The sequence below is a fragment of the Lepidochelys kempii genome, chromosome 7, assembly GCF_965140265.1.
Source record: "Lepidochelys kempii isolate rLepKem1 chromosome 7, rLepKem1.hap2, whole genome shotgun sequence".
NCBI classification, from domain to species: domain Eukaryota; kingdom Metazoa; phylum Chordata; order Testudines; family Cheloniidae; genus Lepidochelys; species Lepidochelys kempii.
In genome coordinates this window covers 103,053,860-103,078,876 of record NC_133262.1, presented here as the reverse complement: position 1 = coordinate 103,078,876, position 25,017 = coordinate 103,053,860, and the positions used below count along the sequence as shown (strand labels likewise).

Below are 25,017 nucleotides of genomic sequence, written 5' to 3'. Positions count from 1 at the left end.
TTGATGATGGTTATTTTGTTAAATACAGTGTGTTTTCTGATCACAGGATAAAGATCAGCAGTAGGACATGAAATTCATAGATAAGCACTAATATAACGTGCAAAATATTCGCTGTTGCAAGAGGATATATAATTCAAGAGTCTAGTTATGAAACTATAAATAATTTAATACTTCAATAGTCAGCTTTTTTGACTATTCAAAAAGATTGATTTTTCTCTGTTTTATAACTTATGGATGTGATTTAAAACCTTTATTACTGTTATGACAATTGTTAAATTGATTCAACAAAAGTATTGATAATAGATGGTTCTGTTGTATATAATGGGCCCAGATACCTATGTCTAACATGGGATACGCTGTCACGTACAATATGTCACAAACTTGCATTCCACATGTGAGCACAGTAACAAATTTTAGAGATCAGAACATTTTTAATTTTTTGTGTGTGAAATTTAAAATTTGCAAAGATTCCTGGAAACCTCAGGACCCCCAAAACCCTCCCTTCAATTATTGTTTTTTACCATTTTTATCCTAAATGTGTTTTTGCTATAAAAGCTAAATCTATTTTTGATCATTTAGTTTTCTCTCTAGGATTTTTTTTTTCTCCCCCAGCCTTCACCAGGGTTTGAAAACCTTCAGACACCTAGTGAGAATGAAGCTCACTAGCTGGATGCTAGTATGAAAGGCAAGGTGGTTCCTTGCCAGTGAAGTGAACAGTAATGACGTCATGAGGACGTCTGCCTTCCCTCACCACTCTTGGCTACTAGGAAGGAGATACAGAGTTTGGGCTCATAAGAATTCTAAGGATTCTCCATACTCTTCAAGGCCATGTGTCACCACCATTGCAAACCTTCTGGCTAATGCTTGTAAAGAGTTCCCTTTAATTAGCTAGATGGTAACTTCATGAATGATATGAGGCACTCTTCCTCTCTTAGTATTTGAATAGGCTGAAAGGGCTACTTCCATCAAAGAATTTGCTTATATAATTAAAATCTCTTTACTTTATTTTTGAATACTCTGTTGTTCAAGATTAGGAACATAAATATTCTTTATTAGATAGAAATACTTTTAATTCCTAAAAGACAAATATCTCTTTAAATAAGATTGGGGAAAATTTAGCTCTAAAAAAGAAAAAAAAAAACCCCAAAACAAACAAAACTTGGAAGCAATAGATGAAGGTCAGGTTTAGAATAGTTATTTCTGGCCAAGTCACTATTAATGCTAGCACTATATTTTATTCTACCCCAGACGATTTATAAGAACCCGACATGCTGTTTAACATGCAGAAGAATATGCTGGTATGGGCTCTATTAGCTTGGATTTAAACACAGTCTGTTCATTTAATCAGCTCTTTTCATTGGGAGTTGCGAAGTTATATACTTAATGATGAGCCTAAATTCTGAGTCTACGATGTTAAATATGGTTTATAATTTACAGGAGGGGAATTACTTTCACCATTTTGATACTGGTGGTTTTTGAATATTTTCCCCTTGAAATTAAATCTTTTTATACAATATTTTTTTAAAAGGCATTTGGTAAATATGTGTGTATTGATATGGGCATGTTAGTTGCAGTGTTGGTAAAACTAATAACAGTTTGTATCAGTTTATCTCCTTGATACTCAGGTGAAGAGAATCATGCATAGTTACTGGAATATGATATGGACCATGATTTTTGCAAGATAACCATGGCCTTTTTTTGTTGTTATAAGTGACTGTATACTTACACCCAGTCTCCAGTGTCTGTCTTCTTCAAGTCTGTGTTCTTCCAGTCTCCTCTCACTTTCCTTTTTTGTTTGTTCTCCTATCTGTAGTCACTCTGTCCACACTAGATTATTTGTTTATCTCTTTTATTATGGAAGACCCAATAAAGGCTTAATGTATACAGCTGCAGCAAGATTTTGCCTTGACACAACCAGGATCTTTAAGCTTCTCTGGTGCTGAAAAATGGGTTGCTTTAAAAAAATGATAAATGGAAAGAGAGTCCTGTAAACACATTTTAGAAGTTCTGATGCACTCTTCTAGGCACTTTTGATAAGTGTTATAAGTCCACAAATCACAAAGACCCCCCATGTTACTCAAAAACACCAACTCAATATGTTTCCCCCACAAACACAGCAATGAAAATAAATAAATGGACTTTTCAGTGTTTGCTAACGGTCAAACAATTTTGGCTATTTTGTATCTTTGCTTATAAAATTTGAGGAAGTAATTTAAAATCATTGCTGATAAAATTTGCTGATGACATAAAGATTGCTGGAGTGGTAAATAATGATGACAACACACGCATACAGAGCAATCGGAATGTCTTGATAATCTGGGCCCATTAAAACAAAATATATTTTAATACCATCAAATGCAAGGTCACATATCTAGCAACAACGAATGCAGGCCATATCTAAGAATGGGAGACACTATCCTGGAAATTAGGACTCTGAAAAAAGATTTATTGGTCACAGTGGACAATCAATTGAACATCGCTCCCAGCAAGATGTTGTGGCTAAAAGGGCTAATATGATCCTTGAATGTAAAAAAAGAGAATAATAGAGAGGTGATTTTAATTTTGGAAATGGCACTTGGATGGAATATTCCATCCAGTTCTGGCATCTAAATTTTTAAAGTGATGTGGAAAAATTGGAGTGGGTGCCATAAAAGAGCCATAAAATGATACGAGGGCTGGAAAAAATTCCCTGCAGTGAGAGACTTGAGGAGCTCAATCTCTTTACCAAAAAGATGATCAAGAGGTATTTTGATTATGGTGTAGAAGTATTTTCATGGGGAGAAAATATCAGACATTAAAGGGTTTTTTTAATCTAGAGGAGAAGGACATAACAGGAAGCAATGGCTGGAAGTTAAAGCCAGACAAATTCAAATTAGAAATAAGCACAGATTTTTAACAGTGGGGGCACTGAACCACCTGAACAAATGAACAAGGGAAATGGTGGATTATCCAAGTCTACAAATCAAGAATGAGGCCTTTCTGGAAGATGTGCTTTAATGAAACACAAGTTTTTGGGCTCAGAACAGGGATGACTGAATGAAATTCAGTGACCTCTGTTATACCCGGAGATCAGCCTAGATGATATAATGGTTCTTTCTGGTCTCAAACTGTATGAATCATGGGGTACCGTGAGTGCCAAAGTCTTGGGCAGAAGGTTTGCAATGTTTGCATTTTCTTCATTGGCTACTGCAAAGTAAAAACAGTATTTACTTGTGGCGCAATGTAAAATTTTTTTTTCTTATACACACATTTCAAATTACTCATTACAAGCTATTATTGCAAAAATTAAGACTTTTCCCCCTCACTATTATCTAGCTTTTTGTGCACTGAAGTATGAATTGAATATTATCATGAATGGAGCTAATGGACATGGCATATACAAATAATATACCAAGTTTTACCTTGAGACTGCATTCAGTTAAATAAATTGGCAGCATATTTCCAGCAGCTACAGTTGTATTTTACTGATACTGAAATAATGCTAAGAAATGTTTCAGGCCTTCTGCTTCATCCTAGTATAGCAGAGCTGTAAACATACTGCCATTATATTATTGGTGGCAATCACAGCCACAAAATTAAGAGTAGTGCATACTGTGTGCTATTACACATATGCAATTAGACTAATGAAATTTTAACAGCTTGATTTCAAAATGCTTATGAAAAAATAATCTATTAGGTTTTTTAAATGTAATATACCATTAAAACATTGAGTGAAAATAAAGAATGCATAGCCAGTTATTGTTTGTTCATTGCATAGCATCTTGTCTGAAGCAAGAAAAACCAAACACTTTGTACTTATTGTGGGTTTTTTCAGTTTTAATCATGATTTTTTTTCATTTTACCCTGATTATAAAGTATTTTACACTGATTAATTTTAAGAAAACAAGTGGTACTTACACAAATTGTTTCCTAATAATAATTTCAAAACATAGGAATGTCATTGTTGCTTAATGGGAATTATGCAGACTTAGAAAACATTGTCCATGTAGTATGAAAACAGTAAGTAATGCAAAATTACTGCAGTATTTATTGATTAGAAAGTAATTTAAGCATGTTATGGGAGCAGTGCAAATAGTAAATTTAGTGTCTGAGAATGCATGATATTGCCAATGAATTTAGCAGCAAAATTACATAATATGCTACACTAATAGTGGTGATGTTTTCTTCGTCATAATTTTGTTCCTGCTTTTTATCACATGTATCACATTAGGGTGGAAACAGTTCTATGTCAGTCACATACCATGTGTAGCTAAAAGTTGTAAGAAGTAAATATTCCTCTCAAGATCTAAATCAAGCCTGTGTGATCCTAAATGTAACACAATATGATGCGTTTAACACACTTGCAAAAACATTTTATTACAAATTACATAGTATGGTATGGTATTTTACTATGCATGTTAGCTTTTTCTTTTTAAAAAAAATGTAAAAAATTAAAAATCTGCAGTTTGTTTAAGAAAATAGTCTGGACATGTAGAAAACACTCAGGGATAACTTCCATTTTTTAGCTCTTAAATATTTCACCAAGGAATCCTTCTTTTTCATTCTGAATGCCTGTAATAATACTAGTTTTGGGTATGACTCAATAACCAAGCATAAAAACATTTAAGACTTTTGCATCAGAGTCCCTGCACACAAGAATATTTAGAATGGATTTTTAAGAAGTCTGTTTTATTAGTTGACATTAACCATCTGTAAAGAATCCCATTTGTGAGATGCTTGACTCAGTGTTTTAAAAAATATACTTGGCTTGTAGGATATTTTCTTTGTATGTGTGACACTATACTTTGAGGTATAGCACTGTTTTAAAAGACTGAATGTGTGTGTTTTTTCTACTTATGCCCATATTTGAGACTTTGTCCTGTTTAGGAAAAATAAGTAAATAAATTATATATATATTTAATGCTTTGAAATAGTTGGGATTGTTAAAACAAGATGGGATATCTTGTAAACAGTTTTATAACTTTAATTAAAAACAGTATAAAATACATGAAACATTTTTTTCCACATGAAACAATTGCACTTCCTTCATGGCACACCTTTTCTCATCCTTTATCGCTCACAAAAATATTTTAGAATACCGTTTACTTATGTACAAGGATTTGTAGCCCTCTTGACATTTACTACAAAGGTGAGTTTTCTCATTAAAGCATCCAGTTGAAATAGTTTTGAAGTGGACATAAACAGTTTCACATATACTCTATGTACTCACATTAACTTCCTATTACTTCGAAGACAAAGACCACATTGCTTGCTTCAGGATCCTTGTAGAATTAATAGTACTTAACAATGGATTTGATGTTGAGGTAAGTGGCAGGGGGGGAAGAGTTGAGCATAAACATCTCCAGGTTTATTTAGTAGGTGCAGACTCTTCTGTTAGGGATTCATTTCTTCCACCTGTTTGCTGCATCTAAAGACTGAAAAATTCACATCTTAATGCTGTCTTGGGATATGAAATTGCAGAGCCAGTACCTTGTATCCCAGTTTCTGTCACATGAGTGTACACTATTCAAATTATTTAACTAAAAGAAAAAAGAAACAAGATTCCCAATCCCTATCATTACAAGAGTTTTCCAGACAGTCACCTAGATTAGGGTTTTTTAATGACAGCGCTTAATATGGAAAGGGAAAAGATTGCAGTGTATAACTGATCATGGATTTAAAGTGTTTCTGTTTTTAAAAATCTAAGAAGAAGTTTGATTCACAGCTTTTCCCCCTAAGTGTGATTGATTAATACAGTTAATATATTATTTTAATACAAGTGATATTATGTTGGTCTGGAAATTGATCTTAGAAGCTCAGCTAAATAAATAACTATTAAAGTTGCCAGGCCCTTCTGAACTCTTGTAATAAAGCATAATGCATACTATGAAATTTCTAGCACCCTCTACAATAGTGTACAGTTTTTCTGAAGATTGAATTACAAAAAGGATTTAAATTGTGGCAACTCCCAACAATCTATCATTTTAATATTATCCATCTTATTTTTTTTCATATTCTGTGACAGAATATAGCATTTGGCCTTTGGGTACCAAAATATAAAAATGAGATCTAAGAAAGCTTAGCTTCGACCCTATCAACTTTTAGTGATTAAAGGTGTGTCCTGACTTCTGGTGGTTTCTGGCTGCTTATCCTTTGAAATGAGCAGTAAACATGTCGTAAGTCTGGTAATAATGATGACACTAAATTAGAGGTGTCAATATGTAAGATGTAATAACTTGGTTTAACTCTACAGCACATGAAGGCAAATACACATATATAGTCACATCATAGATATTATTCATGGTCTTGGACCATTTGAAAAGTTGTGCTTTCTCCAGGATATTATGTGCTAAAAATTGCACTTCTCATGACCCCCACTTATTTGCAAAATTAAATGTAAAACTGAAGATCTTTGCAAACATAAGGCTTGCTTTTTTTCCTCATTAATGTTTAAAACGAAACAGAACATAAAAAAGCTTAAAAATAATTATTTTAGCTGTGTACAGGATGAAACGTGACACTTGCAGATCTAAGGGGGCCAGAGGGTAGCGGGAAAATAGTTTTACTTCTCATCTTTGTGTATACAGATTTCAATTCTGATTTTACATCCCACATTGGTAACTGCAAATAAAAGTTGGCAAGGTATGATTTAATGCCTTGCTCATGAACATTAGTTTATAGGTACAAAGGCCTTTTGGTACATATGGTGAGAACTGAATGCTGCCCATAATAACCAGAGTAACAGTGGCTGATAACACTGATCAATTTACCAAGATCCCTTTTTAGATGATTAATTGAATTCCAAATATATTTCAAAGAAGGCCTTAAACTCCATAGCTAATAGACTTAATTAAAGAAACCAGAGTTTCCATCTTCCATGCTTTTTTGATTCAGTTTTGGATTTTTGTTTTGGAGTTGAGGAGTAACTCTCCTGAGAATAAGGCAAAGGTGCAACCTGAGTTTCCTCAATAGGGTGAAGTTTTCTCAGAACTGGCTGTAGTTTGTCTTCCTGTTGTTTAAAATCCAACTCCACACTAAAAAAAAAAAATTAAAAAAAATGCAATTAAGTGCTAAATTATTATGATATAATAATTTAAATTAAGACAGCATCCAACACTGATATCCAAGTGCAAAGATATTAACAGTATATACAAAAGAAATGTTAAACTAGATCTCTGTAACTCCAACAAATGTGAATTTGAAAAAAAATTTCCTTGTACCACAAAGAAAAACATGAATTCTGGCCACATTCAGAGATGATTCCATAGTAACTTGCTATGTGGCAGATCACAGAACTAGAAGGGACCTTGAGAGGTCATCTAGTCGAGTTCCCTGCACTCATAGCAGGACTAAGTATTATCTAGACCATCCCTGACAGGTGTCTGTCTAACCTGCTCTTAAAAATCTCCAGTGATGGAGATTCTGCAACCTCCTTAGGCAATTTCATCCTTGGAGTCTGGAAACGCGTCTCTATGGGTCTGCATCTATATTGAGGAAGGGGTATGCCCTGCCCCCCTAATTCCCAGTCGTGTGGAGATTACCCTCACAGGGATCTCAGACTCAGCTACCAGTAGGGCTCAACCCCCTGGTGGCATAGTTCTGGTGGGGCCAAAGCTGGTGGAGAGAGACAGACTTCCTCTTTGATATTTTGGGATCTGTGTAGATCTCTTGGGATTTGTAAGGTTTGGGAGCAGGTCCTTACATCTTTTTCCACAGGTGGGTAATACACATTGGTCCACACAGGATGATATGAGGTACATGTACAAGGGGATCCTAGACCCTTCTTCTTGGTTTTACTGTGAGGGAGGGGTAGAGGAGAGAATGATCTTGCCCTCAGACTGCCCGGAGATTCATTTATACTACAGCAAATTAGGCTCCCTTAGGTTCATGTGCATCTAGTGATGCATAGCACCCCTTTATACATCACTTCTGAATCTGGCCCAGGGGCTGGAAGAGAGGAACATAGCAAGAAAAACTACTAAGAGGAGGCTGTTAGGTCATGTCAGTCTTCCTTCATAAACTTATGTCATGTTCGTGTTATCTATCTGCACATTACAGTGCCTTAAGGCTCCTTAATGCTCAAGCTCCCTAGCATACACTAATTGCCTCTGAACTTGGCCATATTTCTGGCAGCATAATCTAAAGCACACTTAACCTACTGCAAATAATAACCCTTCCAAGTCCAAAACATTCTTGAGTCTTTATTTTGATTGCAAGACAAAACATCTGTTGTAGATCCACATTTTTAGCAAAAAAAAGAAAAGTTCTTTTTAGCTAAAAGAAGAAAAGTCTAGGGCGTACTTTCTGATAGCCCCATATTATAGTAACAAAATGCATAATAAAATGTATTATTCATTCAACAATCTAAAACTAACACATGAAAGTAAACTTAAACTCGTAAAATATGCATCCTAAATTGTAAGCAGTTTGAGGAGTGGAACACCTTGCAGGCTGCCCTGTAGTTAAGAAAAAAGATGCAATGAATGTATAGCCCTAGGATCAACATACAGCACTAAGTACATTTCAAATTTAATTTGTAAAAACAAAGAAATGCAATCTCAAAATGCAGCAAAAGGGTGAATAAAAATGGGAATTCGGCACAGTAATCCAAGCCAAATAAGAGCCACAAAAGCACTGAATGAAGCAGAAATGATCTTGTTCCAATGCATGTGGTATAGCTGGATGTGGAGGAAGTTGACAATGGGCCTTTTCATCACACTCTGTGTGTTAGGGAGCACAGTAGGATTTTGGAAAGAGTATTAGGGGACAGGCTCAGGGAGGAATTTGAGAGATAGCAAGCAGCTTATTGATGGCCTGGGACAAGTCATCTGTCCCCATTCAGCAGCTGCTCTGCTACCTGCTGCTTTAATAATATTTGATTAACGTGAAAAAACAATTGTGTATCATAATGCATATGCTCAAGGGGCAGAGATAAGCCTGCCCATTCAAGCTTTACTTTTGGTATTTCCGGGCTTTTCAGCACTTAACTGTGCAACAGTAATATTACACAAATGTATTTTTTCCTCTTTGTTTTCTAGGTGTTTGTAGGGCTTTTTTGCATTTAATATAGTTTTGGTTTGAGTCCTTTTTGACCCGGGTGTCAGCTTAGCATTTTTAATTTTGTAGGCCCTCATATTCTCAGTGTAATTAACTCCATGCATAGGGTTCATCTTAATGATTTTGATGTGGGTTAGGGGAGAGATTCTTTAAGCCATCACCAAATTAACTGGCTACATGTATACTAAAATGGGAGACCTTTGATTCCTCCTTTCCCAACCTCAGACTGCATGAGATGTGAAGCCTTGTTGCTTCATGCCTAACGTTACATTTTAAAGAGTTTCAAGGGAAATTTTTTTAGATATGCTGGACATTGGGGAGCCATTATGCCTCCAGGAATTAGAAGGTTTTGGTGTATTTTAACCCCAATGTAGCATTTTGCAGATACTGAGTGCTTCTCACTACAATCCTGTGGGGTAGCTAAATGTTATCCTCATTTTACAGAAGGGAAAAGAAAACCAGAGAAGTTAAGACTTAACTAAGAGGAACTGGTGTCAGAGCTCACAAGAATCTACCTGCAGGACATCCCTGTGAAGTCAGTGGGGCTCTGCACTAGTGTGAGGATCCATTTATGTGGCTCATAAAGGCAGGAGTAGGGCCTAGTTTGTTAAATTGTGGAGAATGGCTAAATGTGTTCCAGGCTTCAATATAAGTATGGACGTTCCTGTCAGTTTGAAATCTTTACATATCCTTTCTGATTGCCAGTATAAGAGAAAAGTAAATACACTTCTAAGAATGGAGACACTTCAAGGTGGATATTGAGTATTAAGATAACAGTATGAAAGATATGTTAAAAATTGTAACATGTAAAAAAAAATTCTGTTGCTTCAGACTGACTGAAGATTTTAATTTTGTATGTTACGGTGCACATTTGGTATTGTACCTGTGAATACTGAATTTCTTTTAAGCAGCTACATTGGGTATCTTGTTGTTAAGCAATTAATCTCACTACAGAACCATGTAATTACAGAGTAATATAATCCAGCTCCTTGTTAACAAAATGGCAAGACTATGTGGATGACAAATTGTTATTTGCAGTTTAGCTGCACTGCTAGCAAAAAAAAAAGGCTAGCAAGAAAGCTGCTGTTTGGTTAACAGGCTGGGATACCATTAGAGTGTGTGTACATGCTGTGTGCATATTTCCAAAAATAAAACTGGAAAAATCAGCATGGCTATTAAAATACCTTACATCGAAAAGGACAGATTTCGCTTTACAGATCCGTTCATTATGGTGGGGTGCAAACCTGGGCAGAATTTGGCTTGCAATGTTAGCATCAGCTTGTTTACCTGAATAAACATATAAAATATGCAGTTCAGCTCTAACTGGGGGGAAACATTTGTTTTCACCTAGCCCAGTATGTTTTTATCATGTACTGTAATGTTCACCAATGTAAGGCTGTTTTAAATTAAGGTCTATTTTAGACTTCAAAGATAATTGTTAAAAATTTGCTTAACAGGTTATAAATTATTTTATAATCCATTTTTATTACAAAATGTTTACTGATTGCAAGATAAAAGCTTATGCAGTTTTAATTCCTGTGAGGAAAAGCATATTTGGGTTAGAAACTCTTGTTATTCTGTACTGCATAAAACCATCTGTACTGCATCTCAGGCTGTTTTTATCACTTGGCATCAGAATAACAATGTGTTACTTTGAAGAGAGTGAGAGAATACTAACACTTACATCCTGTCACCTTTTATAACTGTATTGGTTTTACAGGAGAATGGCTTGTTGGCTCAGAAGATAAATGCATTTAAATTGGAATTTTCTTATATTCCTGTAACCTTCGATTCAAATAACTTGTTTGATGGCAAATTAATGACTTAATACATATTTGCTTTTGTTTCACAATGATAAAATATGCGAAGTCTTCCTTTTATAATGCAGACAAAAGGGAGCTGGTCATGTGTCCGTCTGTCTGTCTGTCTAGATAATTATAGATTTCTATATCTATGTTTATGGATAGCTACACACTCACTTATATGACCAGCTGTATTTTTATCGAATACGTATTTTGGTGATGGTAGAATTAGGATGCTGTTCTTAGAAGACTGAAAATGAGAATTTGAAAGCCATGAGTATTGATGAATTTATACAAGTATTTTAACAGAATATTTCTGAACTAGTCTAATAACTAGTTTTTAAGAAATGCAAGACTTCAAGTAATGGGAACTGGTCTAAATACTGAGGTTTACTTACAGTATACGCTGCTTTGTCATTACACTTTGCTCAGCTGTTACTAGCATTATGCTGCTGATACAGACATTTCAGTGTACTTTTAAAAGAAGCCTCACTAAAATGTAAGCTCTGTTTACAGTTGAGCTCTAAATGTTTGGCTGTGTATACAAGTACTACTTTAAAAATAAATAAATAACAGTTTGGAAACCTTACAAACAGAAACGGCATATACATTGTTTTTGTTTGTCTTGTCCTGTTACCTTGACTTCCGTGCTGCTGACTCTGTCCATGACTCTACAGTCTTACTTGGTCTCTCGCTCCACTGAGCCTGCACTTACATCCTCTTTCTGGCCAAGTCCAACAACTTTTTCTTAATCTTCTTTTTCTGTGACCTGTCCATCATGTTCAACATAGCTGACGTACTATTATTTGTAGTTTTCTCCTGCTTTGCCTTTCAAAATTCTTGGCTTGGTTGGCTTTGGTACATCTAGGCTATTGCTAAAAAAGTGTCATTTCCTCCTCTACAATATATCCAAAATGTATCCCTCCTCCTTTATCTCTACTTCCAAACACTTATCTCATGCCTAGACTATTACAACCTTCTTTCTGATCTGCCTGATTCCAACATAGCACCCTTATAGAGTATCCAAAATACCATTGCCAAAGTTGTCATCTGCTGCTCTGACCAGGTCATCCCCACTCGAGTCCCTGCATTTTCCTCATCTACATCGATATCAAATTGAAACCCCTTGCCCTTGTCTTCAGGGAGCTGCAGATCTTTGACCACTTAGATGTTACCTCTTACCACTCTTCTGCTTGAACTCTACACTCTGATAATCTTGCATACCTTCATGTCAGCCACACAGTCTCATTCACCTTCAGAATCTTCCCCACTTTTTCCTCAGTCTCTCCCACAATGACCCACACAAGCTTAATAAAAGTGATGGCTGCATCACACTTGTGTGTTTTATTGTTGGTATCAGTGCTCTGAGTGAGGTATTACTGAACATGTGAAAGGGAAGCAGAATAAGTAGCTTTAGCTTTTATTAGACTGGCCTAAAAATTAATAAATAACAAACCTCACCAGAAACAAGAGACAATGCTAAATATGATATACGGGGATGGTAGCACTGCCTAAATATTAAGTTTGCCCGAGATAACCTACAGTCGCTTCTATCTTTGACAGTTTTTAACCAGTTGGGCTGAAATTTTCCATGCCAGGTGCCTAACTCTGGCTGAATTTGTAATTAAATTGAATTTGTATTAAATTGTGTGTAAATTTCAACCCAAGCAGTTCAGCTGTTTCCAACAACTTGCAATTTTGTGGGTAAGGGGAGCGACTTTTGTGTCAAGAATGTACCTTTTGTCATCCCTGTGAAAATCCACCCAAATGTGCCCAAATTATTAGTCTTTAAGAACTGCGCACTCTCAGTAGAGACATGCTAGAGTGTCCTAGGGAAGCAGTGGGGGCAAAAGACCTATCTGGCTTTAAGATTAAACTCAATAAGTTTATGGAGGAGATGGTATGATGGGATAACATGATTTTGGTAATTAATTGATCTTTAACTATTCATGGTAAATAGGCCCAATGGCCTGTGATGGGATGTTAGATGGGGTGGGATCTGAGTTACTACAGAAATTCTTTCCTGGGTATCTGGCTGGTGAATCTTGCCCATATGCTCAGAGTTTAGCTGATCGCCATATTTGGGGTCGGGAAGGAATTTTCCTCCAGGGCAGATTGGAAGAGGCCCTGGAGGTTTTTCGCCTTCCTCTGTAGCATGGGGCACGGGTCACTTGCTGGAGGATTCTCTGCTCCTTGAAATCTTTAAACCACGATTTGAGGACTTCAGTAGCTCAGACATAGGTGAGAGGTTTTTCGCAGGAGTGGGTGGGTGAGATTCTATGGCCTGCGTTGTGCAAGAGGTTGGACTAGATGATCATAATGGTCCCTTCTGACCTTAGTATATATGAACACAGAACACTTCATTTTCAAAAAAACATGATTCAGCCTGCAGCTGAGCAGGACTTTGCTTTGAATTAAAGCTCTGTGCTACTACGGGTTGTGCTGGGGCTAGGCACCGGAACTAAGGGGAAGGAGTCTGTCTCTTCCGTGTTCTCGGTACTCCCCTCTGCTGATGCCCAGGCAACACGGGAAAGGAAAGTGGATAATTCCAATGCAGAGGAGACAAGAGCCAGAGCAGGGGGCATAGACTGGGACAGGGGCCTGGACGGGAGTGCAATACTGGGACTGTAGGCTGGTGGGAGGGCGGGGGCGGAGGGGCTAGAGAACCTGGGGATTGGGGTGGAAAGAGGCTGGGACTTCCTGGTTGAGAAGACCAGGAGTGGGAACCAGTGGAGACAGGGAATGTAGGTAGGGGGCAGGCAATTGGAGGTGGGGGAGCGGAGGGAGAAGAGAAAGATTGGATGAGGAGCTGGGAGGGGAGAAATTGGGCAAGGGAGTGGGGGGGGGCAGGTGATTGGGAATGGCTGGCCAAAGGACTGGGGAATGAGCAGAAGGTTGAGAGTAGGGAGAGGGAAGGAAAGGCAGAACGGTCTGTGCCCACTAGAGCACACTCCTCTCTGGAGCCTGGAACGGAACTTGTGATTTTTGAATCTCATCATTCATCTGTGAAACCCTTTGGCAGTGTATATCATCCCCTTCTAGTGCTGGTCCACGCTGGATGAAAACCTGTTACTGCTATTAGCTACTCTTTCAGCTCAAATGGCAGAATGACCCATGTGGGGGTCAATATGATGTGACATGATGGCATTTCTGATTTTTCAGCTTATTTTTAAAAAAACCTAGTAAATTCTGTCTACGCCCTTATCCCTCTGTTAGAACATTATTAAAGGTGCATAATCAAGTAGGAAACCCCAAAATGAAGGTTCCCCCTCCCTTCTGCGTGTGCATTGAGACCGTCTTGAATTACATGAGCACATGCTCTTTTTTTCCCCATAGGACACCTGCCTCATTAAGTACACAGGATGGACCTGCTCTGGGAGTTAATCAAGGCTGTGTAGTGAAGAAGGCTGTTGTGTGTAGATCCTCTGCTACATTTATTGCAAAAGTTGGAAGGTGTGCAGTGATTGAGGCAGGGGATTGAAGGGAAAGAAAGGATGGTTTCATGGTTAAGGCAGTTGAATGCTGCCCTGGAAAACTGGATTCTATCCCTGACTTTGTCACAGAGTTCCTGTGTAATGCTGGGCAAGTAACACCAAACTTTTCACAGGCAGCCACTAATTCTTATTTTATGGGCACTTGACTTGAGACCTCAGGGTCTGATTTGCAGAAGTGCTGGGCACTAACAGTGCAACTGAGGTCAATGGGAGCTGTGCTTTGTACACAAGCAGTTGTTCAGGAGAGCTCACAGTTTCTCTGACAATATTAAAGGCAAACCAGCAAACTATCCTGATGGAAAGGAAAGATAAGAACAGTAAGAGGCCAATATGGCTCCATGAGAATGGTGTAATGACCTGAAAATTAAAAAGGAATCCTACAAAAAGTAGAAACATGGACAAATCACTAAAGATGAGTACAAAAGAACAGCACCAAGCATGTAGGGAAAAAGCAAAAGGGCTAAGGCACAAAATGAGGTATACCTAGCAAGAGACATAAAGGGCAATAAGAAGAGGTTCTATAAATACATTTGGAGCAAGAGAAATACAAAGGAAAGCGTAGGTCCTTTCTTAGCAGGGAGGGAGAGATGATAATGGATGACACCAAGAAGACTGAGATGTTTAATGCCTATTTTGCTTTTTTACACTGAAAAGGAAAAATTGTGACCAGATGTTTAACATAGATAATTATAATTAATATTAACAACAAAAGGGAAGTATTACAAGCCAAAATAGGGAAGGAACAGGTTAAAGAATATTTAGAAATGTTAGATGTATTAAAGTTGCAGTTCATCCTAGGGTACTTGAGGAACTAACTGAAATGATTTCAGAACCGCTAGCTGATTATCTTTGAGAAATCATGGAGATGGGTAAGGTCTCAGAGGACTGGAGAGGGGCAAACATAGCATCTCTCTTTAAAAAGGGGAAAAAGAGGACCTGAGGCATTATAGATCAGTCAGCCTAACGTTGATACCTGGAAAAATACTGGGACAAATTATTAAGAAATCAATTTGTAAGCACCCAGAAGATAATAGGATTATAACTAATAGCCAGCATGGATTTGTCAAGAACAAATGCCAATTTGCCAAGAACAAACTAATCTTCTTCTTTGCCAGGGTTACTGGCCTACTGGATAGAAGGAAGCAGTAGACATGATATATCTTGATTTTTAGTAAGGCCTTTGACACAGTCCCACATGACTTTCTCATATGAAAACTAGAGAAGTAAGGTCTAGATGTAATTACCATTTGGTGGGTGCAAACCTGGTTGAAAGACCATGCTCAAAGAGGAGTTCTCAGTGGTTTGCTGTCAAATTTGGGGTATGTATCTGATGGGGTCGTGCAGGGGTCAGTCCTAGGTAGTACTATTCTCTGTTTTCATTTATGACTTGGATAAGGAAATGAAGAGTCCGCTTGTAAAATTTGTGGAAGACAACAAGCAGGGAAGGGTTGTAAGTCTTTTGGAAGAGAGGATTAAAAGAATTCAAAATATCTGTGAAAAATTGGAGAATTGGCCTGAAATCAACAGGATGGAACTCAGTAGAGACAAGTGCAAAGTACTACACTTAAGCAGAACAAAAATCAAATGAACAACAACAAAATGAGGAATAACTGGCTAGGTAATCGTATTGCAGAAAAGGAAGTGGGGGTTATGGTGGATCACAAATTGACTGAGTCAACAATGTGATGTAGTTGCTAAAAAGGTTATTATCCTCTGGGGTGTATTACAGGAGTCTTGTCTGGAGGACTTGGAAGGTAATTGGCCCACTCTACTCAGCACTGATGAGGCCCCAACTAGAGTACTGTGTCCAGTTCTGGGCACCACACTGTAAGAAAGTCCAGTGAAGGTAGGAGAAGTAATCAGCTGTATCTGCAGCAAGGGAGATTTAGGCTATATATTAGGAAAATCTTTCTAACTACAAGGGTAGCTGAGATCTGGAACAGGCTCCCAATGGAGGCTGTGGAATCTCCATCGCTGGAGATTTTTAAGAACAGGTTGAACAAACCTCTGTCAGGGATGGTATACTTGGTCATGCCGCAGTGCTTGACGTCTCTTCCACCTCTATATTTCTGTGATTCTATATAAAGTGCTGTATAATGCTAGGCACTGTGAAAAATCAGGTCCCAGGCGTCTCAAATTGGGTATCCAAAATTAGTAGCTATTTTTGACTTTATAATCTGTCTGTGCTTCACTTCCCCATCTATAAAATGGGGATAATAATACCCACTCTTCTCACAGGTGTTTTGTGAAGATCAATTGTTGTGAAGCACTCAGATTTTATAGTGATGGGTGCCAGAGAAAAGCCCATGAGGAAATTAATAATACTGTCTTCAGAGCAGGGTTTGAAGAATGTGCAGTAAAGAAGGGATTGGGCCCCACGTTGAACCATGAGGATAAGATATGAATCCAGTGCCCTGAATTAGGCAAAATTCTGTGGAAAAACAGTTATATGATCATGCAATTAAAGACTGTCTCATAATGCATCTGCTCGGAGGGCCAAATGAAGGATCTACAGGCATTAGCATTACGAGAGGTAGTTGCTTTAATAATTTGCATTATATCATGACAACTTCATACAACCTCCCCTCCCCCCCAAAAAAAATATTAAAAGAACATTATTTAAGTTGAAAAGTCAGGCTCTCAAAAGTTAGGAAATGCTGGCATTTGCTAACTTTTGAGTGCTTTGCAAGGTCGACAATGTCCTTTAATTTTGTATGCATATGTACGTGCACGCTCATGCGTTTGTAAGTGGCACAATATAATGCATACTTTGTGAAAGCATACATCTGTCATAATCGTAGTTTGTGTAAATTAGCGTTCCTCTCTCTCGCTTGACACGTCCCCCCCACCCACCCCTGTTTCATGTCGTATCTAATTTAGATTATAAACTCTTTAGGCAAGGAGCTTGTCTTTGTCTCTGTAAAATGCTACCCACGCCAATAGAACTACATACAAATGTTAAATATAAAGAAATATAAGGCAGCAGTCCCTTTAACCAATAACATTTATCTTTAATAGTAGATGTATAGCTACATATTTATACCAAAATTGCAATGAACAATCAGCAAGGATAGCAGCATGATTTGTAACTCCCCAGCAAGGTTACTCTAGGAATTGCCTCCATTCTAGCCTTTCATTTATCACTTCACGTCAAACTAGTTTCCCACCTTCCTGATCCCCTTTTTTCTCCTTTCTCTTCACATTTTTCAAGTAGGATTCTTGTCTTGTTTCTGATGAGGAGGAGTTCAAGCAACATAATAAGCACCTTTAACTTTTAAAAGAAACTGTGGGTGAGTGTACAAACGCATTTTAACCTACATCTGCAGTAAAATGAAACCAATATATTACCTAAAGCATAGCTGGATCTTTTTTCTTTAGTAATCATTTTTTCCTCCTTTGGTTTCCTTTTGCTAATTTGACTAAGCTTTTTAAGATAACATATGCTTGTAGCAGTCCTTTATTAAAACAACAAAAAAGCATTCAACAGTAATAACCCCGAACACCGCAGGATCAAATATTGGAAACTGTAGTGTTTTCGATTATTACTGTAGAATACTTTTTTCATGAGTGAATATATTTAAAAATGCTGGGAACAGAACAAGTTTTAAAATTACTGTTGATCGTGTGTATGGTTTTGAGCAGAGAGTCTGCTGAGTCATAAACACTAGTTTCCCCCATATGGTATATGGGATGAGATCTAGCAACAAACTTGGAAATTCTGTTGGATTTACTCCTTATCTAAGAATCTTACATAATTAATACACATTGCTGAAAGAAATAAAATAGTAACAAACTGAAACATGTTGGTTGTTTACAAGGTAACAATTGAGAAATCATGTCTAAAAACAAATAATATTACAACAGTTTTGCAAAGCCCTCAATGACATTCTGATTTATTAAAAATGCTATGCCAATAGATTCCTCTGGTCTCTGCGATACTGTCTGTGAGGTTGCATTCTGATGCAGTGTGCTGGAGGAAAGCATGGCAGTATCATGGGTAATTTGTGAGAGATACCAGAGGATGGCTTTGGGTGATGGCTTTTTCAGATTGGGGTACTGTATGGGTCTAATTTCTCATCCCTCCTATTCATTGTGTATTTAAGGCCATTAAGAGGGTTAGTGGAGCGACATGAGTGGCAATGTCCTTGTTCAGCAGTCAACTAATTCTGTGACTAGGTTTCCTGGCATGGTTGATGCATTGGCAAAGGTTATCTGTGTATCCTTCTTACACTTTTAAAACTAATATTAGTGAGATTAGAATCACGCCTACTTTTAGGCTTGGAAAGATTTGGTTTTTTACTGGTAAGTAAAGATCGATAAATGTCGTATTATCCTATATCCACAAACTGATGAAAAAATATTTCCACTGATGATGACTGAAATTTACAGATAGGTAAGATGAGAAAATGCTGATTGAGAACTTACTAGCATTTGATTTTACGACTATTTACTTTGTATATTTTAAAATACAACATTAAAAATTTGTGTTAATGGTTATAAAGCTTAAACTTTTTGAATCTGTGTCTACTGTCATTAAATAATTGTCTGACCCCTCTCCATAATTTTTCACATCTGTGAAAATTTAAATAACCAAAAATAGAAAAACTGGTTAAAAATAAGTATTGGTAGTATCCACAAAATAACAAAAAAATTGAATTCTGACAAGCCTGCCTACTTTACAGCTTCATGTAGTCATTGTTCTGTAGTCTGCACTGGCTGTTAATTTCTGGATAGAGTTTAAGGGCCCTTCCTATTCTACAGATTGTCTCTGTTATTTGGTACAGTACCATAGGAATTACAATCAGCAGACATGCTTAATTTAGCAGCATCTCTGATTAAGTAAGAATGGGGCTGAAGAGGAAGGTATTTTTCTGATGGGCTCTGAATTCGGGATCTTGTCCCTTCCTTCGTGTCCCAGAACCCAGATTTGTTAACCTGTTGACATGATGACAATGTGGAGAAGTTAGATGCATGGTTACTATTAAGGGCAACTATTATGGCATTGTGAGTATATTGTTATATATTTTAGTATTACTCATTTTAATTATTGTAAGGTGTCTAGAGCAGGGTATGGGTGCTATCAAAAGTTGAAATCATTTATTTTTGTTTGTTTCTCAATAGCCTGAATATAAAATGGGCTTACTTTACAACAAAAAGAGATTTTAAAAAATTGTTATAAACTATTAATCCTGCAAATTTAGGATCAGAAAACCAAGCAGATTTGTTTCCTTCTAGCATATCACTGTTAATAAAGGTTCTGCGGCATTCCGTTACATCTGGGGCATCCCATTGCTGTCAGTGGGGTTGCACAGGTGCAAGTGGTTCTGTAATTGGGATTATTCTGCTAATGCACTAGAAGAATTAGCATACTGCTCACCCATAGCTATGCTAGCTCTGCCGGACTAATGGGTAAGAGTAGCAAAAATGTACTTTTCTCATTCACGTGAATGAATATGACTTAGTGTGTAAAGGGAGCAGATCTGTTCAATAAGAAGGTACCATTTTCAAATGGTTTTTTCTCAGATCAGAACTACACTTCAGAGGTGATCTGTGTAACTAAAGTTACTAAACTTCAGTGACCGTAACAGTATATTGAATGCTCCAATAGCCAGACTGAGAGGCATTTGAAACCTGCTTTCCCATGTCACTTCCTAAGCAGTTTTTCTGCTTTTTTTTTGTTATCTCTCTTTTTGGTTCATAGCTCAAGAGAACGTGGGGTTTTGCCACTGACTTCATCTCTGGAAGTAAATATGATGTATCCTGAATTTTTGGAAGTGATAAGCCTCTGTAGCCTCCCTTTCAGTGGGAGATGAAGGTGCTCAACTCTTCTGTAAATCAGAATATAAATTTATATAATGATGTTCAATAGAATATTCCCAAAATACTTCCTAAAACACTTACATTTGGTGTGTGTATGTGTATAAAAGAAAACCTTAAAACTAAATATTGAAGACATTAATATAAATTGACCAAAAGAATTTAGCATTGTTGTTTGCTCTAGATCCAATTAAAAAAAAAGCACTCACACTTGCTTAAAACTAAGCCTGTGTTTAACCACTCTCCTGAATAGGGGTGTTTTCCTTTCCTACTTTACTTTACCATATAAGATAGTTATGTTTATGCACTGATCAGGAAACTGTAGAATACTGAGCCACAACTGTCAACATTTTTCTCAAGTATTTTTTGTTTTTGTTGGCTTAAGTCCAGAGTTGAATTATTTTAGAATGTATAGCTCTTAATTTCATATATTTGACTAAATTAAAAAAATAAAAACCCAAGCATCCCCCTGATGTGGAGAACTATTGAACTGGTGGATCATTCCAATGATTGGCACTGGATTTCAAAGATTTTTATTTGTATGCCTTGTTAAAATTATTTACAAGTAAAGGTGTCTGATGACAGTTTGGAGGATGAGGCTAGGAGACATTGTGTATATTAAGGAGTTTGGCAGTCTCTTACACATTTAATAAAATCACTACACAATTTGGCCTGTTGTACTGTAGTTGGTGTAAGAGTGGGGCATAACTAGGAGAGCCAGGACTTCAGTGCAATCATGATCAAGCTGCACTGTCAACACTGTTTGGAGAATCTTTTTGTTTCTAACTCTATCTATTAGCCAGTACTATTTATCTTTTTAATCAGCCCTATGAATTTAAACATATATACTTGGCAAGGTAAAAACAAGGATGTGTGTGTACACACAGGAGCATGCAGTGGAACTGTAGGTATATTTGCAGTTACTGAAACATTTATTGAGAATACCTCATGTGGCTTGGTTACAGTCAGTTCCTAATATACTTAAGGCCTAATGTAGTGCCTTTTGTATGTTCACTTGATTACCTAATATGTGACATGAGTACACATTAAGGCCTGGATCCCGCAAGTGTTTACATGCTAGCTTAACTGATGTGCACAAGTAGTCCGATTGGAATGGGAAGAGAAGACTCTCTGAAATACCATTACACTTTATTCACCACCTCACCCCCCGCCATTTCTAACTTACCAAAAATATATTTTTTAATTAATTGGACTCATTGGGGCTACTCATGTGTAAGTTCTTTGAAGCTCTGGAGCCAAAGTGACTAGTTGCTTTTGAAAATACAGGCCAACAGATTTATATCAAAATTTTAAAATTACAGTTTTAAATTGAATATTACTACAAGTATGTTTGATACTTCACAAACAAGCGATGCACATGCAGTTGGTTATGCACATATATTGGCAGTTTTTCCGTCTAAAAGTTTTTTCTTCTTTTCTCTATCCCATATTGACCTTAATTTAATAGACCTTTTCATAGACTTCTGACATTGATAGGTAAGGGAAACTTAGTTCTGTGAGGATTTTCTGCTATCTAATTAGCTTTTTTGTGATTTTTAACCTATGAACTTGTTTCATTTGCTGCTGTTGTATTGAGAGGATTAAATTTCATAGACTTGAATAATCTATTTTCAATTCAGTTGTCAGAACTCAACATCAGAAGAACTTTAATACCAAGGACAAAACTTGTTTAAAATAGCAAATACAATTTAAAAATTTTGTAGGAGTAGAAAATGTCTGCATTATTGGTTGATGTGGCTTTCAGTAATATTTCTCAATAACTACAGTTCTATAGTCTGGTTTAATCAGGTTTTTTTTTCTCTGCAGAAATTGACTACTAATCTGGTTAATAAAAGAATCTTTCCAGAAGCTAAAATAACCTTGAATGGACTGTATAGAATACTTCTGACCTATGTGAAATCTATTGTGAATTCTGTAGGATGTTCCCAGTTTCATATTATTCATGATAAATGCCTAAGAGTAATGCACAAAATATTAAACAGAAGGCTAATTTGCCCCACATTGATTCATGTTGTTAAAGAATTTAAATTCACAAGTGATAATAATTTAAGCAGGAATGGAAAGGGCACTAAGAGATAATGACACAGGCTGCAAAGATTTTATTCCAAGCGGGCATTGGACATGATTGAATTGGCACAATTTCTGCTTACCAATACCATTACCTCCCTTAACGATAAGATTTCATTAGACTTTAGTTTTGAGTTGTCTTGATAGTGCACCATTTAATTTTTTTCTTGTTTTTATAATCTAATTCAGTGGTATACCTCCATTTGTAAAAGATAGCCAATTCTGAAAGGATGTATTTGTGATCTCATATTTTGTGATCTTAATGCTAATGGAAGAGATTTTCTATACTTGAACATTTGATAAAGCAAAATGAACACTTGAATTGTTAAGTTTATTTTACTACTTAAAATTGGGATTTTTGACTATTTTCATTATCCTATATGTGGTCTAGAACTTAGTGTCATTCCATAGTATGCTGAATATTTTTATGTTAACTAAATGTTAGTCTATTGCTATGTAATAAGGGCTTCATATTGATTCTTTAAGGGTTATGGTGATGGAGCTCTCTGTTAATAGAAGTTTGACTTTGAACTTAAAGCATAAAGTAGGCTAACCTCTGTAGGTTAGTAGTTTGCATCACAAAACCTCTGTATGATTTAGCACAATTGACTCATGAGAAGTGTAGTGACAGAATAGTGGTACTACACTGGCAGAACCCGTTGTTATATTTACACAACCATCTACCTACACTCTCCAGGTCTAACAAGATAATTTTTCACTTGCATTAAAGATAATGAAGAATTGACATGTGCTATAAATAGGGAGATGTAGTTAAGTTTGCTTATCTTGTAAAATGGGAGAAAGTAAACAGTAGTATGTCAGTGTTTTTAATCCCTGTCAAACTGTTTAGTTTACTTCTAATAGCAAAAATAATTGGGGCTTGGGGAAAAGAAGATCTTAAATGTGTATTATTGCCCTACCGATTTCTATAGAGACTTCAATTTTGGGCCCTCCCATTCTCTTTGTAGTAACTAGTGGGAATGTATGTGCCTGTACGATACAGTACAGTCTAAGTATCCAGTGAACACCTGTTTCACTGTCTATTTTTGCATGGCATTTTTGAAGGAAAAGAGACCTCTGTTTCCCCTCTCATTGTTATATAGTTGACTTTCATTGGAATTTGGCATAGAGAATAATAGCAGGATATGGCCTGTTTTATCCAGCTGATGCTTATAATAAAAACCTGTATGTACAAAAGACTACATATCTAAGTGTTGTCAGGTAAACTTTGCTATAAAAATTTGGTCCAAGTCCACATTATAATGTTAGAATTTCAAGAAAACTGCTATTACCTTTACTCAAAAGGTAAAAATCAAATATATTCTCTTTTAAAAAGTGTTTAACTTTTCAATACACAGTAGAGCTTTCCCTCATATGATTTATCAGTTATCCATTTATTTAAAAGGGGGAAAAGTGACTTAAAAGTTTTTTCTCTTTTACTTTTTCCTCTTCAAAAGTATTAGTGATTCACTCTTATCAGTGTGAAAAAAAATCTAAGAAGTTACAAAAGTAATAGCAATCTCTGTGGAAAATGTAAATTACATATTGTTAAATATCGTATTAGTAACGCAAACTTAAAACGTTTGCTAAAATACTCGGTATATTTTGACAAACTACAAATTCAAGAAAAAGATAAAAACTTAAAGTACTGAATCATTTTTAATCTTCTTCCATGTCATGATGGTCTTTAATTAGACTTCAGCTATTAAGCTAGATCACATTAATATTTTTAAAATGTCATCTTCAGAAAAAAGTTAATTACATTAATCAGTTCTACATTCCAGTTTCTCAGTTCTGCTGCACTTGACATTACTGGATGCAGTTGGATAGTCAGCAGGGCAATTGATTCATTGCTGTAAAAGTGCTGTTGTGCTTCACTTAAACCAGTTTAAAACATAAAGAGGGGATTGCTTATTTGAGAAACTCACACATTTTCTACTATTATCCTGTTTAAACTTGAACATGCTCTTATATTACACACAAAAACTATGTTAAGAGAACATAAAGGTTGCCAAGTCAAGTACTCTAAATTTAGGGACTGCCAGATTTAAGGTTCTTTGTACAACGTTATTTGTCCCCCTGGTGCCTATGCATTATGAGGTTATCTTTAATTATGAGATCATATACTATTTTTTCCATTCAGTACACTGGATGTGTGGTACTCATTGCATGAGCAGCTTTTTAATATTTTGTTTTATCCCCTTTATTCTATACATAGCCCTATGCTTTACTTATTGCACACTATGCAAACCAGACATGCCAAACCCGCGAAAAGAAATGCAGAAATTGGGCTTGTTTTTGGCTTAATTGGCGTGTGAGTTGCTTGTTGGCTAATTTTTGGCTTGTCGCTTTTTTGGCTTGTAGCTTGTTGCTTCTTATTTTTGATCAGCTCCTGATAAGCGGGGGAGAGAGTCAGGGTGCACAGTGGGGCCACTATAGTCCAGACTGCACGCCAGGGGGATCTAGTTACATAGAGTTTTGAGGTTCTAAGGGATTGGCTTGTTTTGGCCTTGTTTTGAAATGGGATTAGCTTGATTTTTGGCTTATTGTGAAAGTCGGGGTGCTTATTTACCGCGTGAAAGTTGGCAACTATGATGCAAACCCTTCTCTGAAGACCGAATTATTAATTTTCTTCATTTTTTTTATAGCACGTATCAGTGTAACATCGGAGTGCTTCACAAATATTAATTAATTTATTTTCACAACACTGTCTGAAATGAGGGACTATTATCCCCATTTCACAATTGGAGGAACAGAAGAATTATGGTCAAAAGTGTACC

General features: G+C 36.5%; 2 protein-coding genes across 8 annotated transcripts in view; one reads left to right on the top strand and one right to left on the bottom strand.

The window, feature by feature from the left end:
* DOCK1 (dedicator of cytokinesis 1) overlaps positions 1-25,017 on the top strand; it is a 550,235-nt gene that overhangs the window by 162,932 nt on the left and 362,286 nt on the right. The gene's annotated exons all lie outside the window — the stretch shown is intronic.
* INSYN2A (inhibitory synaptic factor 2A) overlaps positions 4,403-25,017 on the bottom strand; it is an 81,563-nt gene continuing 60,948 nt past the window's right edge. For 3 of the 4 annotated variants that reach the window (XM_073354953.1, XM_073354955.1, XM_073354954.1), the window contains one exon: positions 4,403-7,013. In XM_073354953.1, the coding sequence (XP_073211054.1) occupies positions 6,830-7,013 (184 nt within the window). In that variant the 3' untranslated portion in view covers positions 4,403-6,829. The remainder of the gene's footprint in view (positions 7,014-25,017) is intronic. The other variant, XM_073354956.1, reaches the window with a different exon arrangement.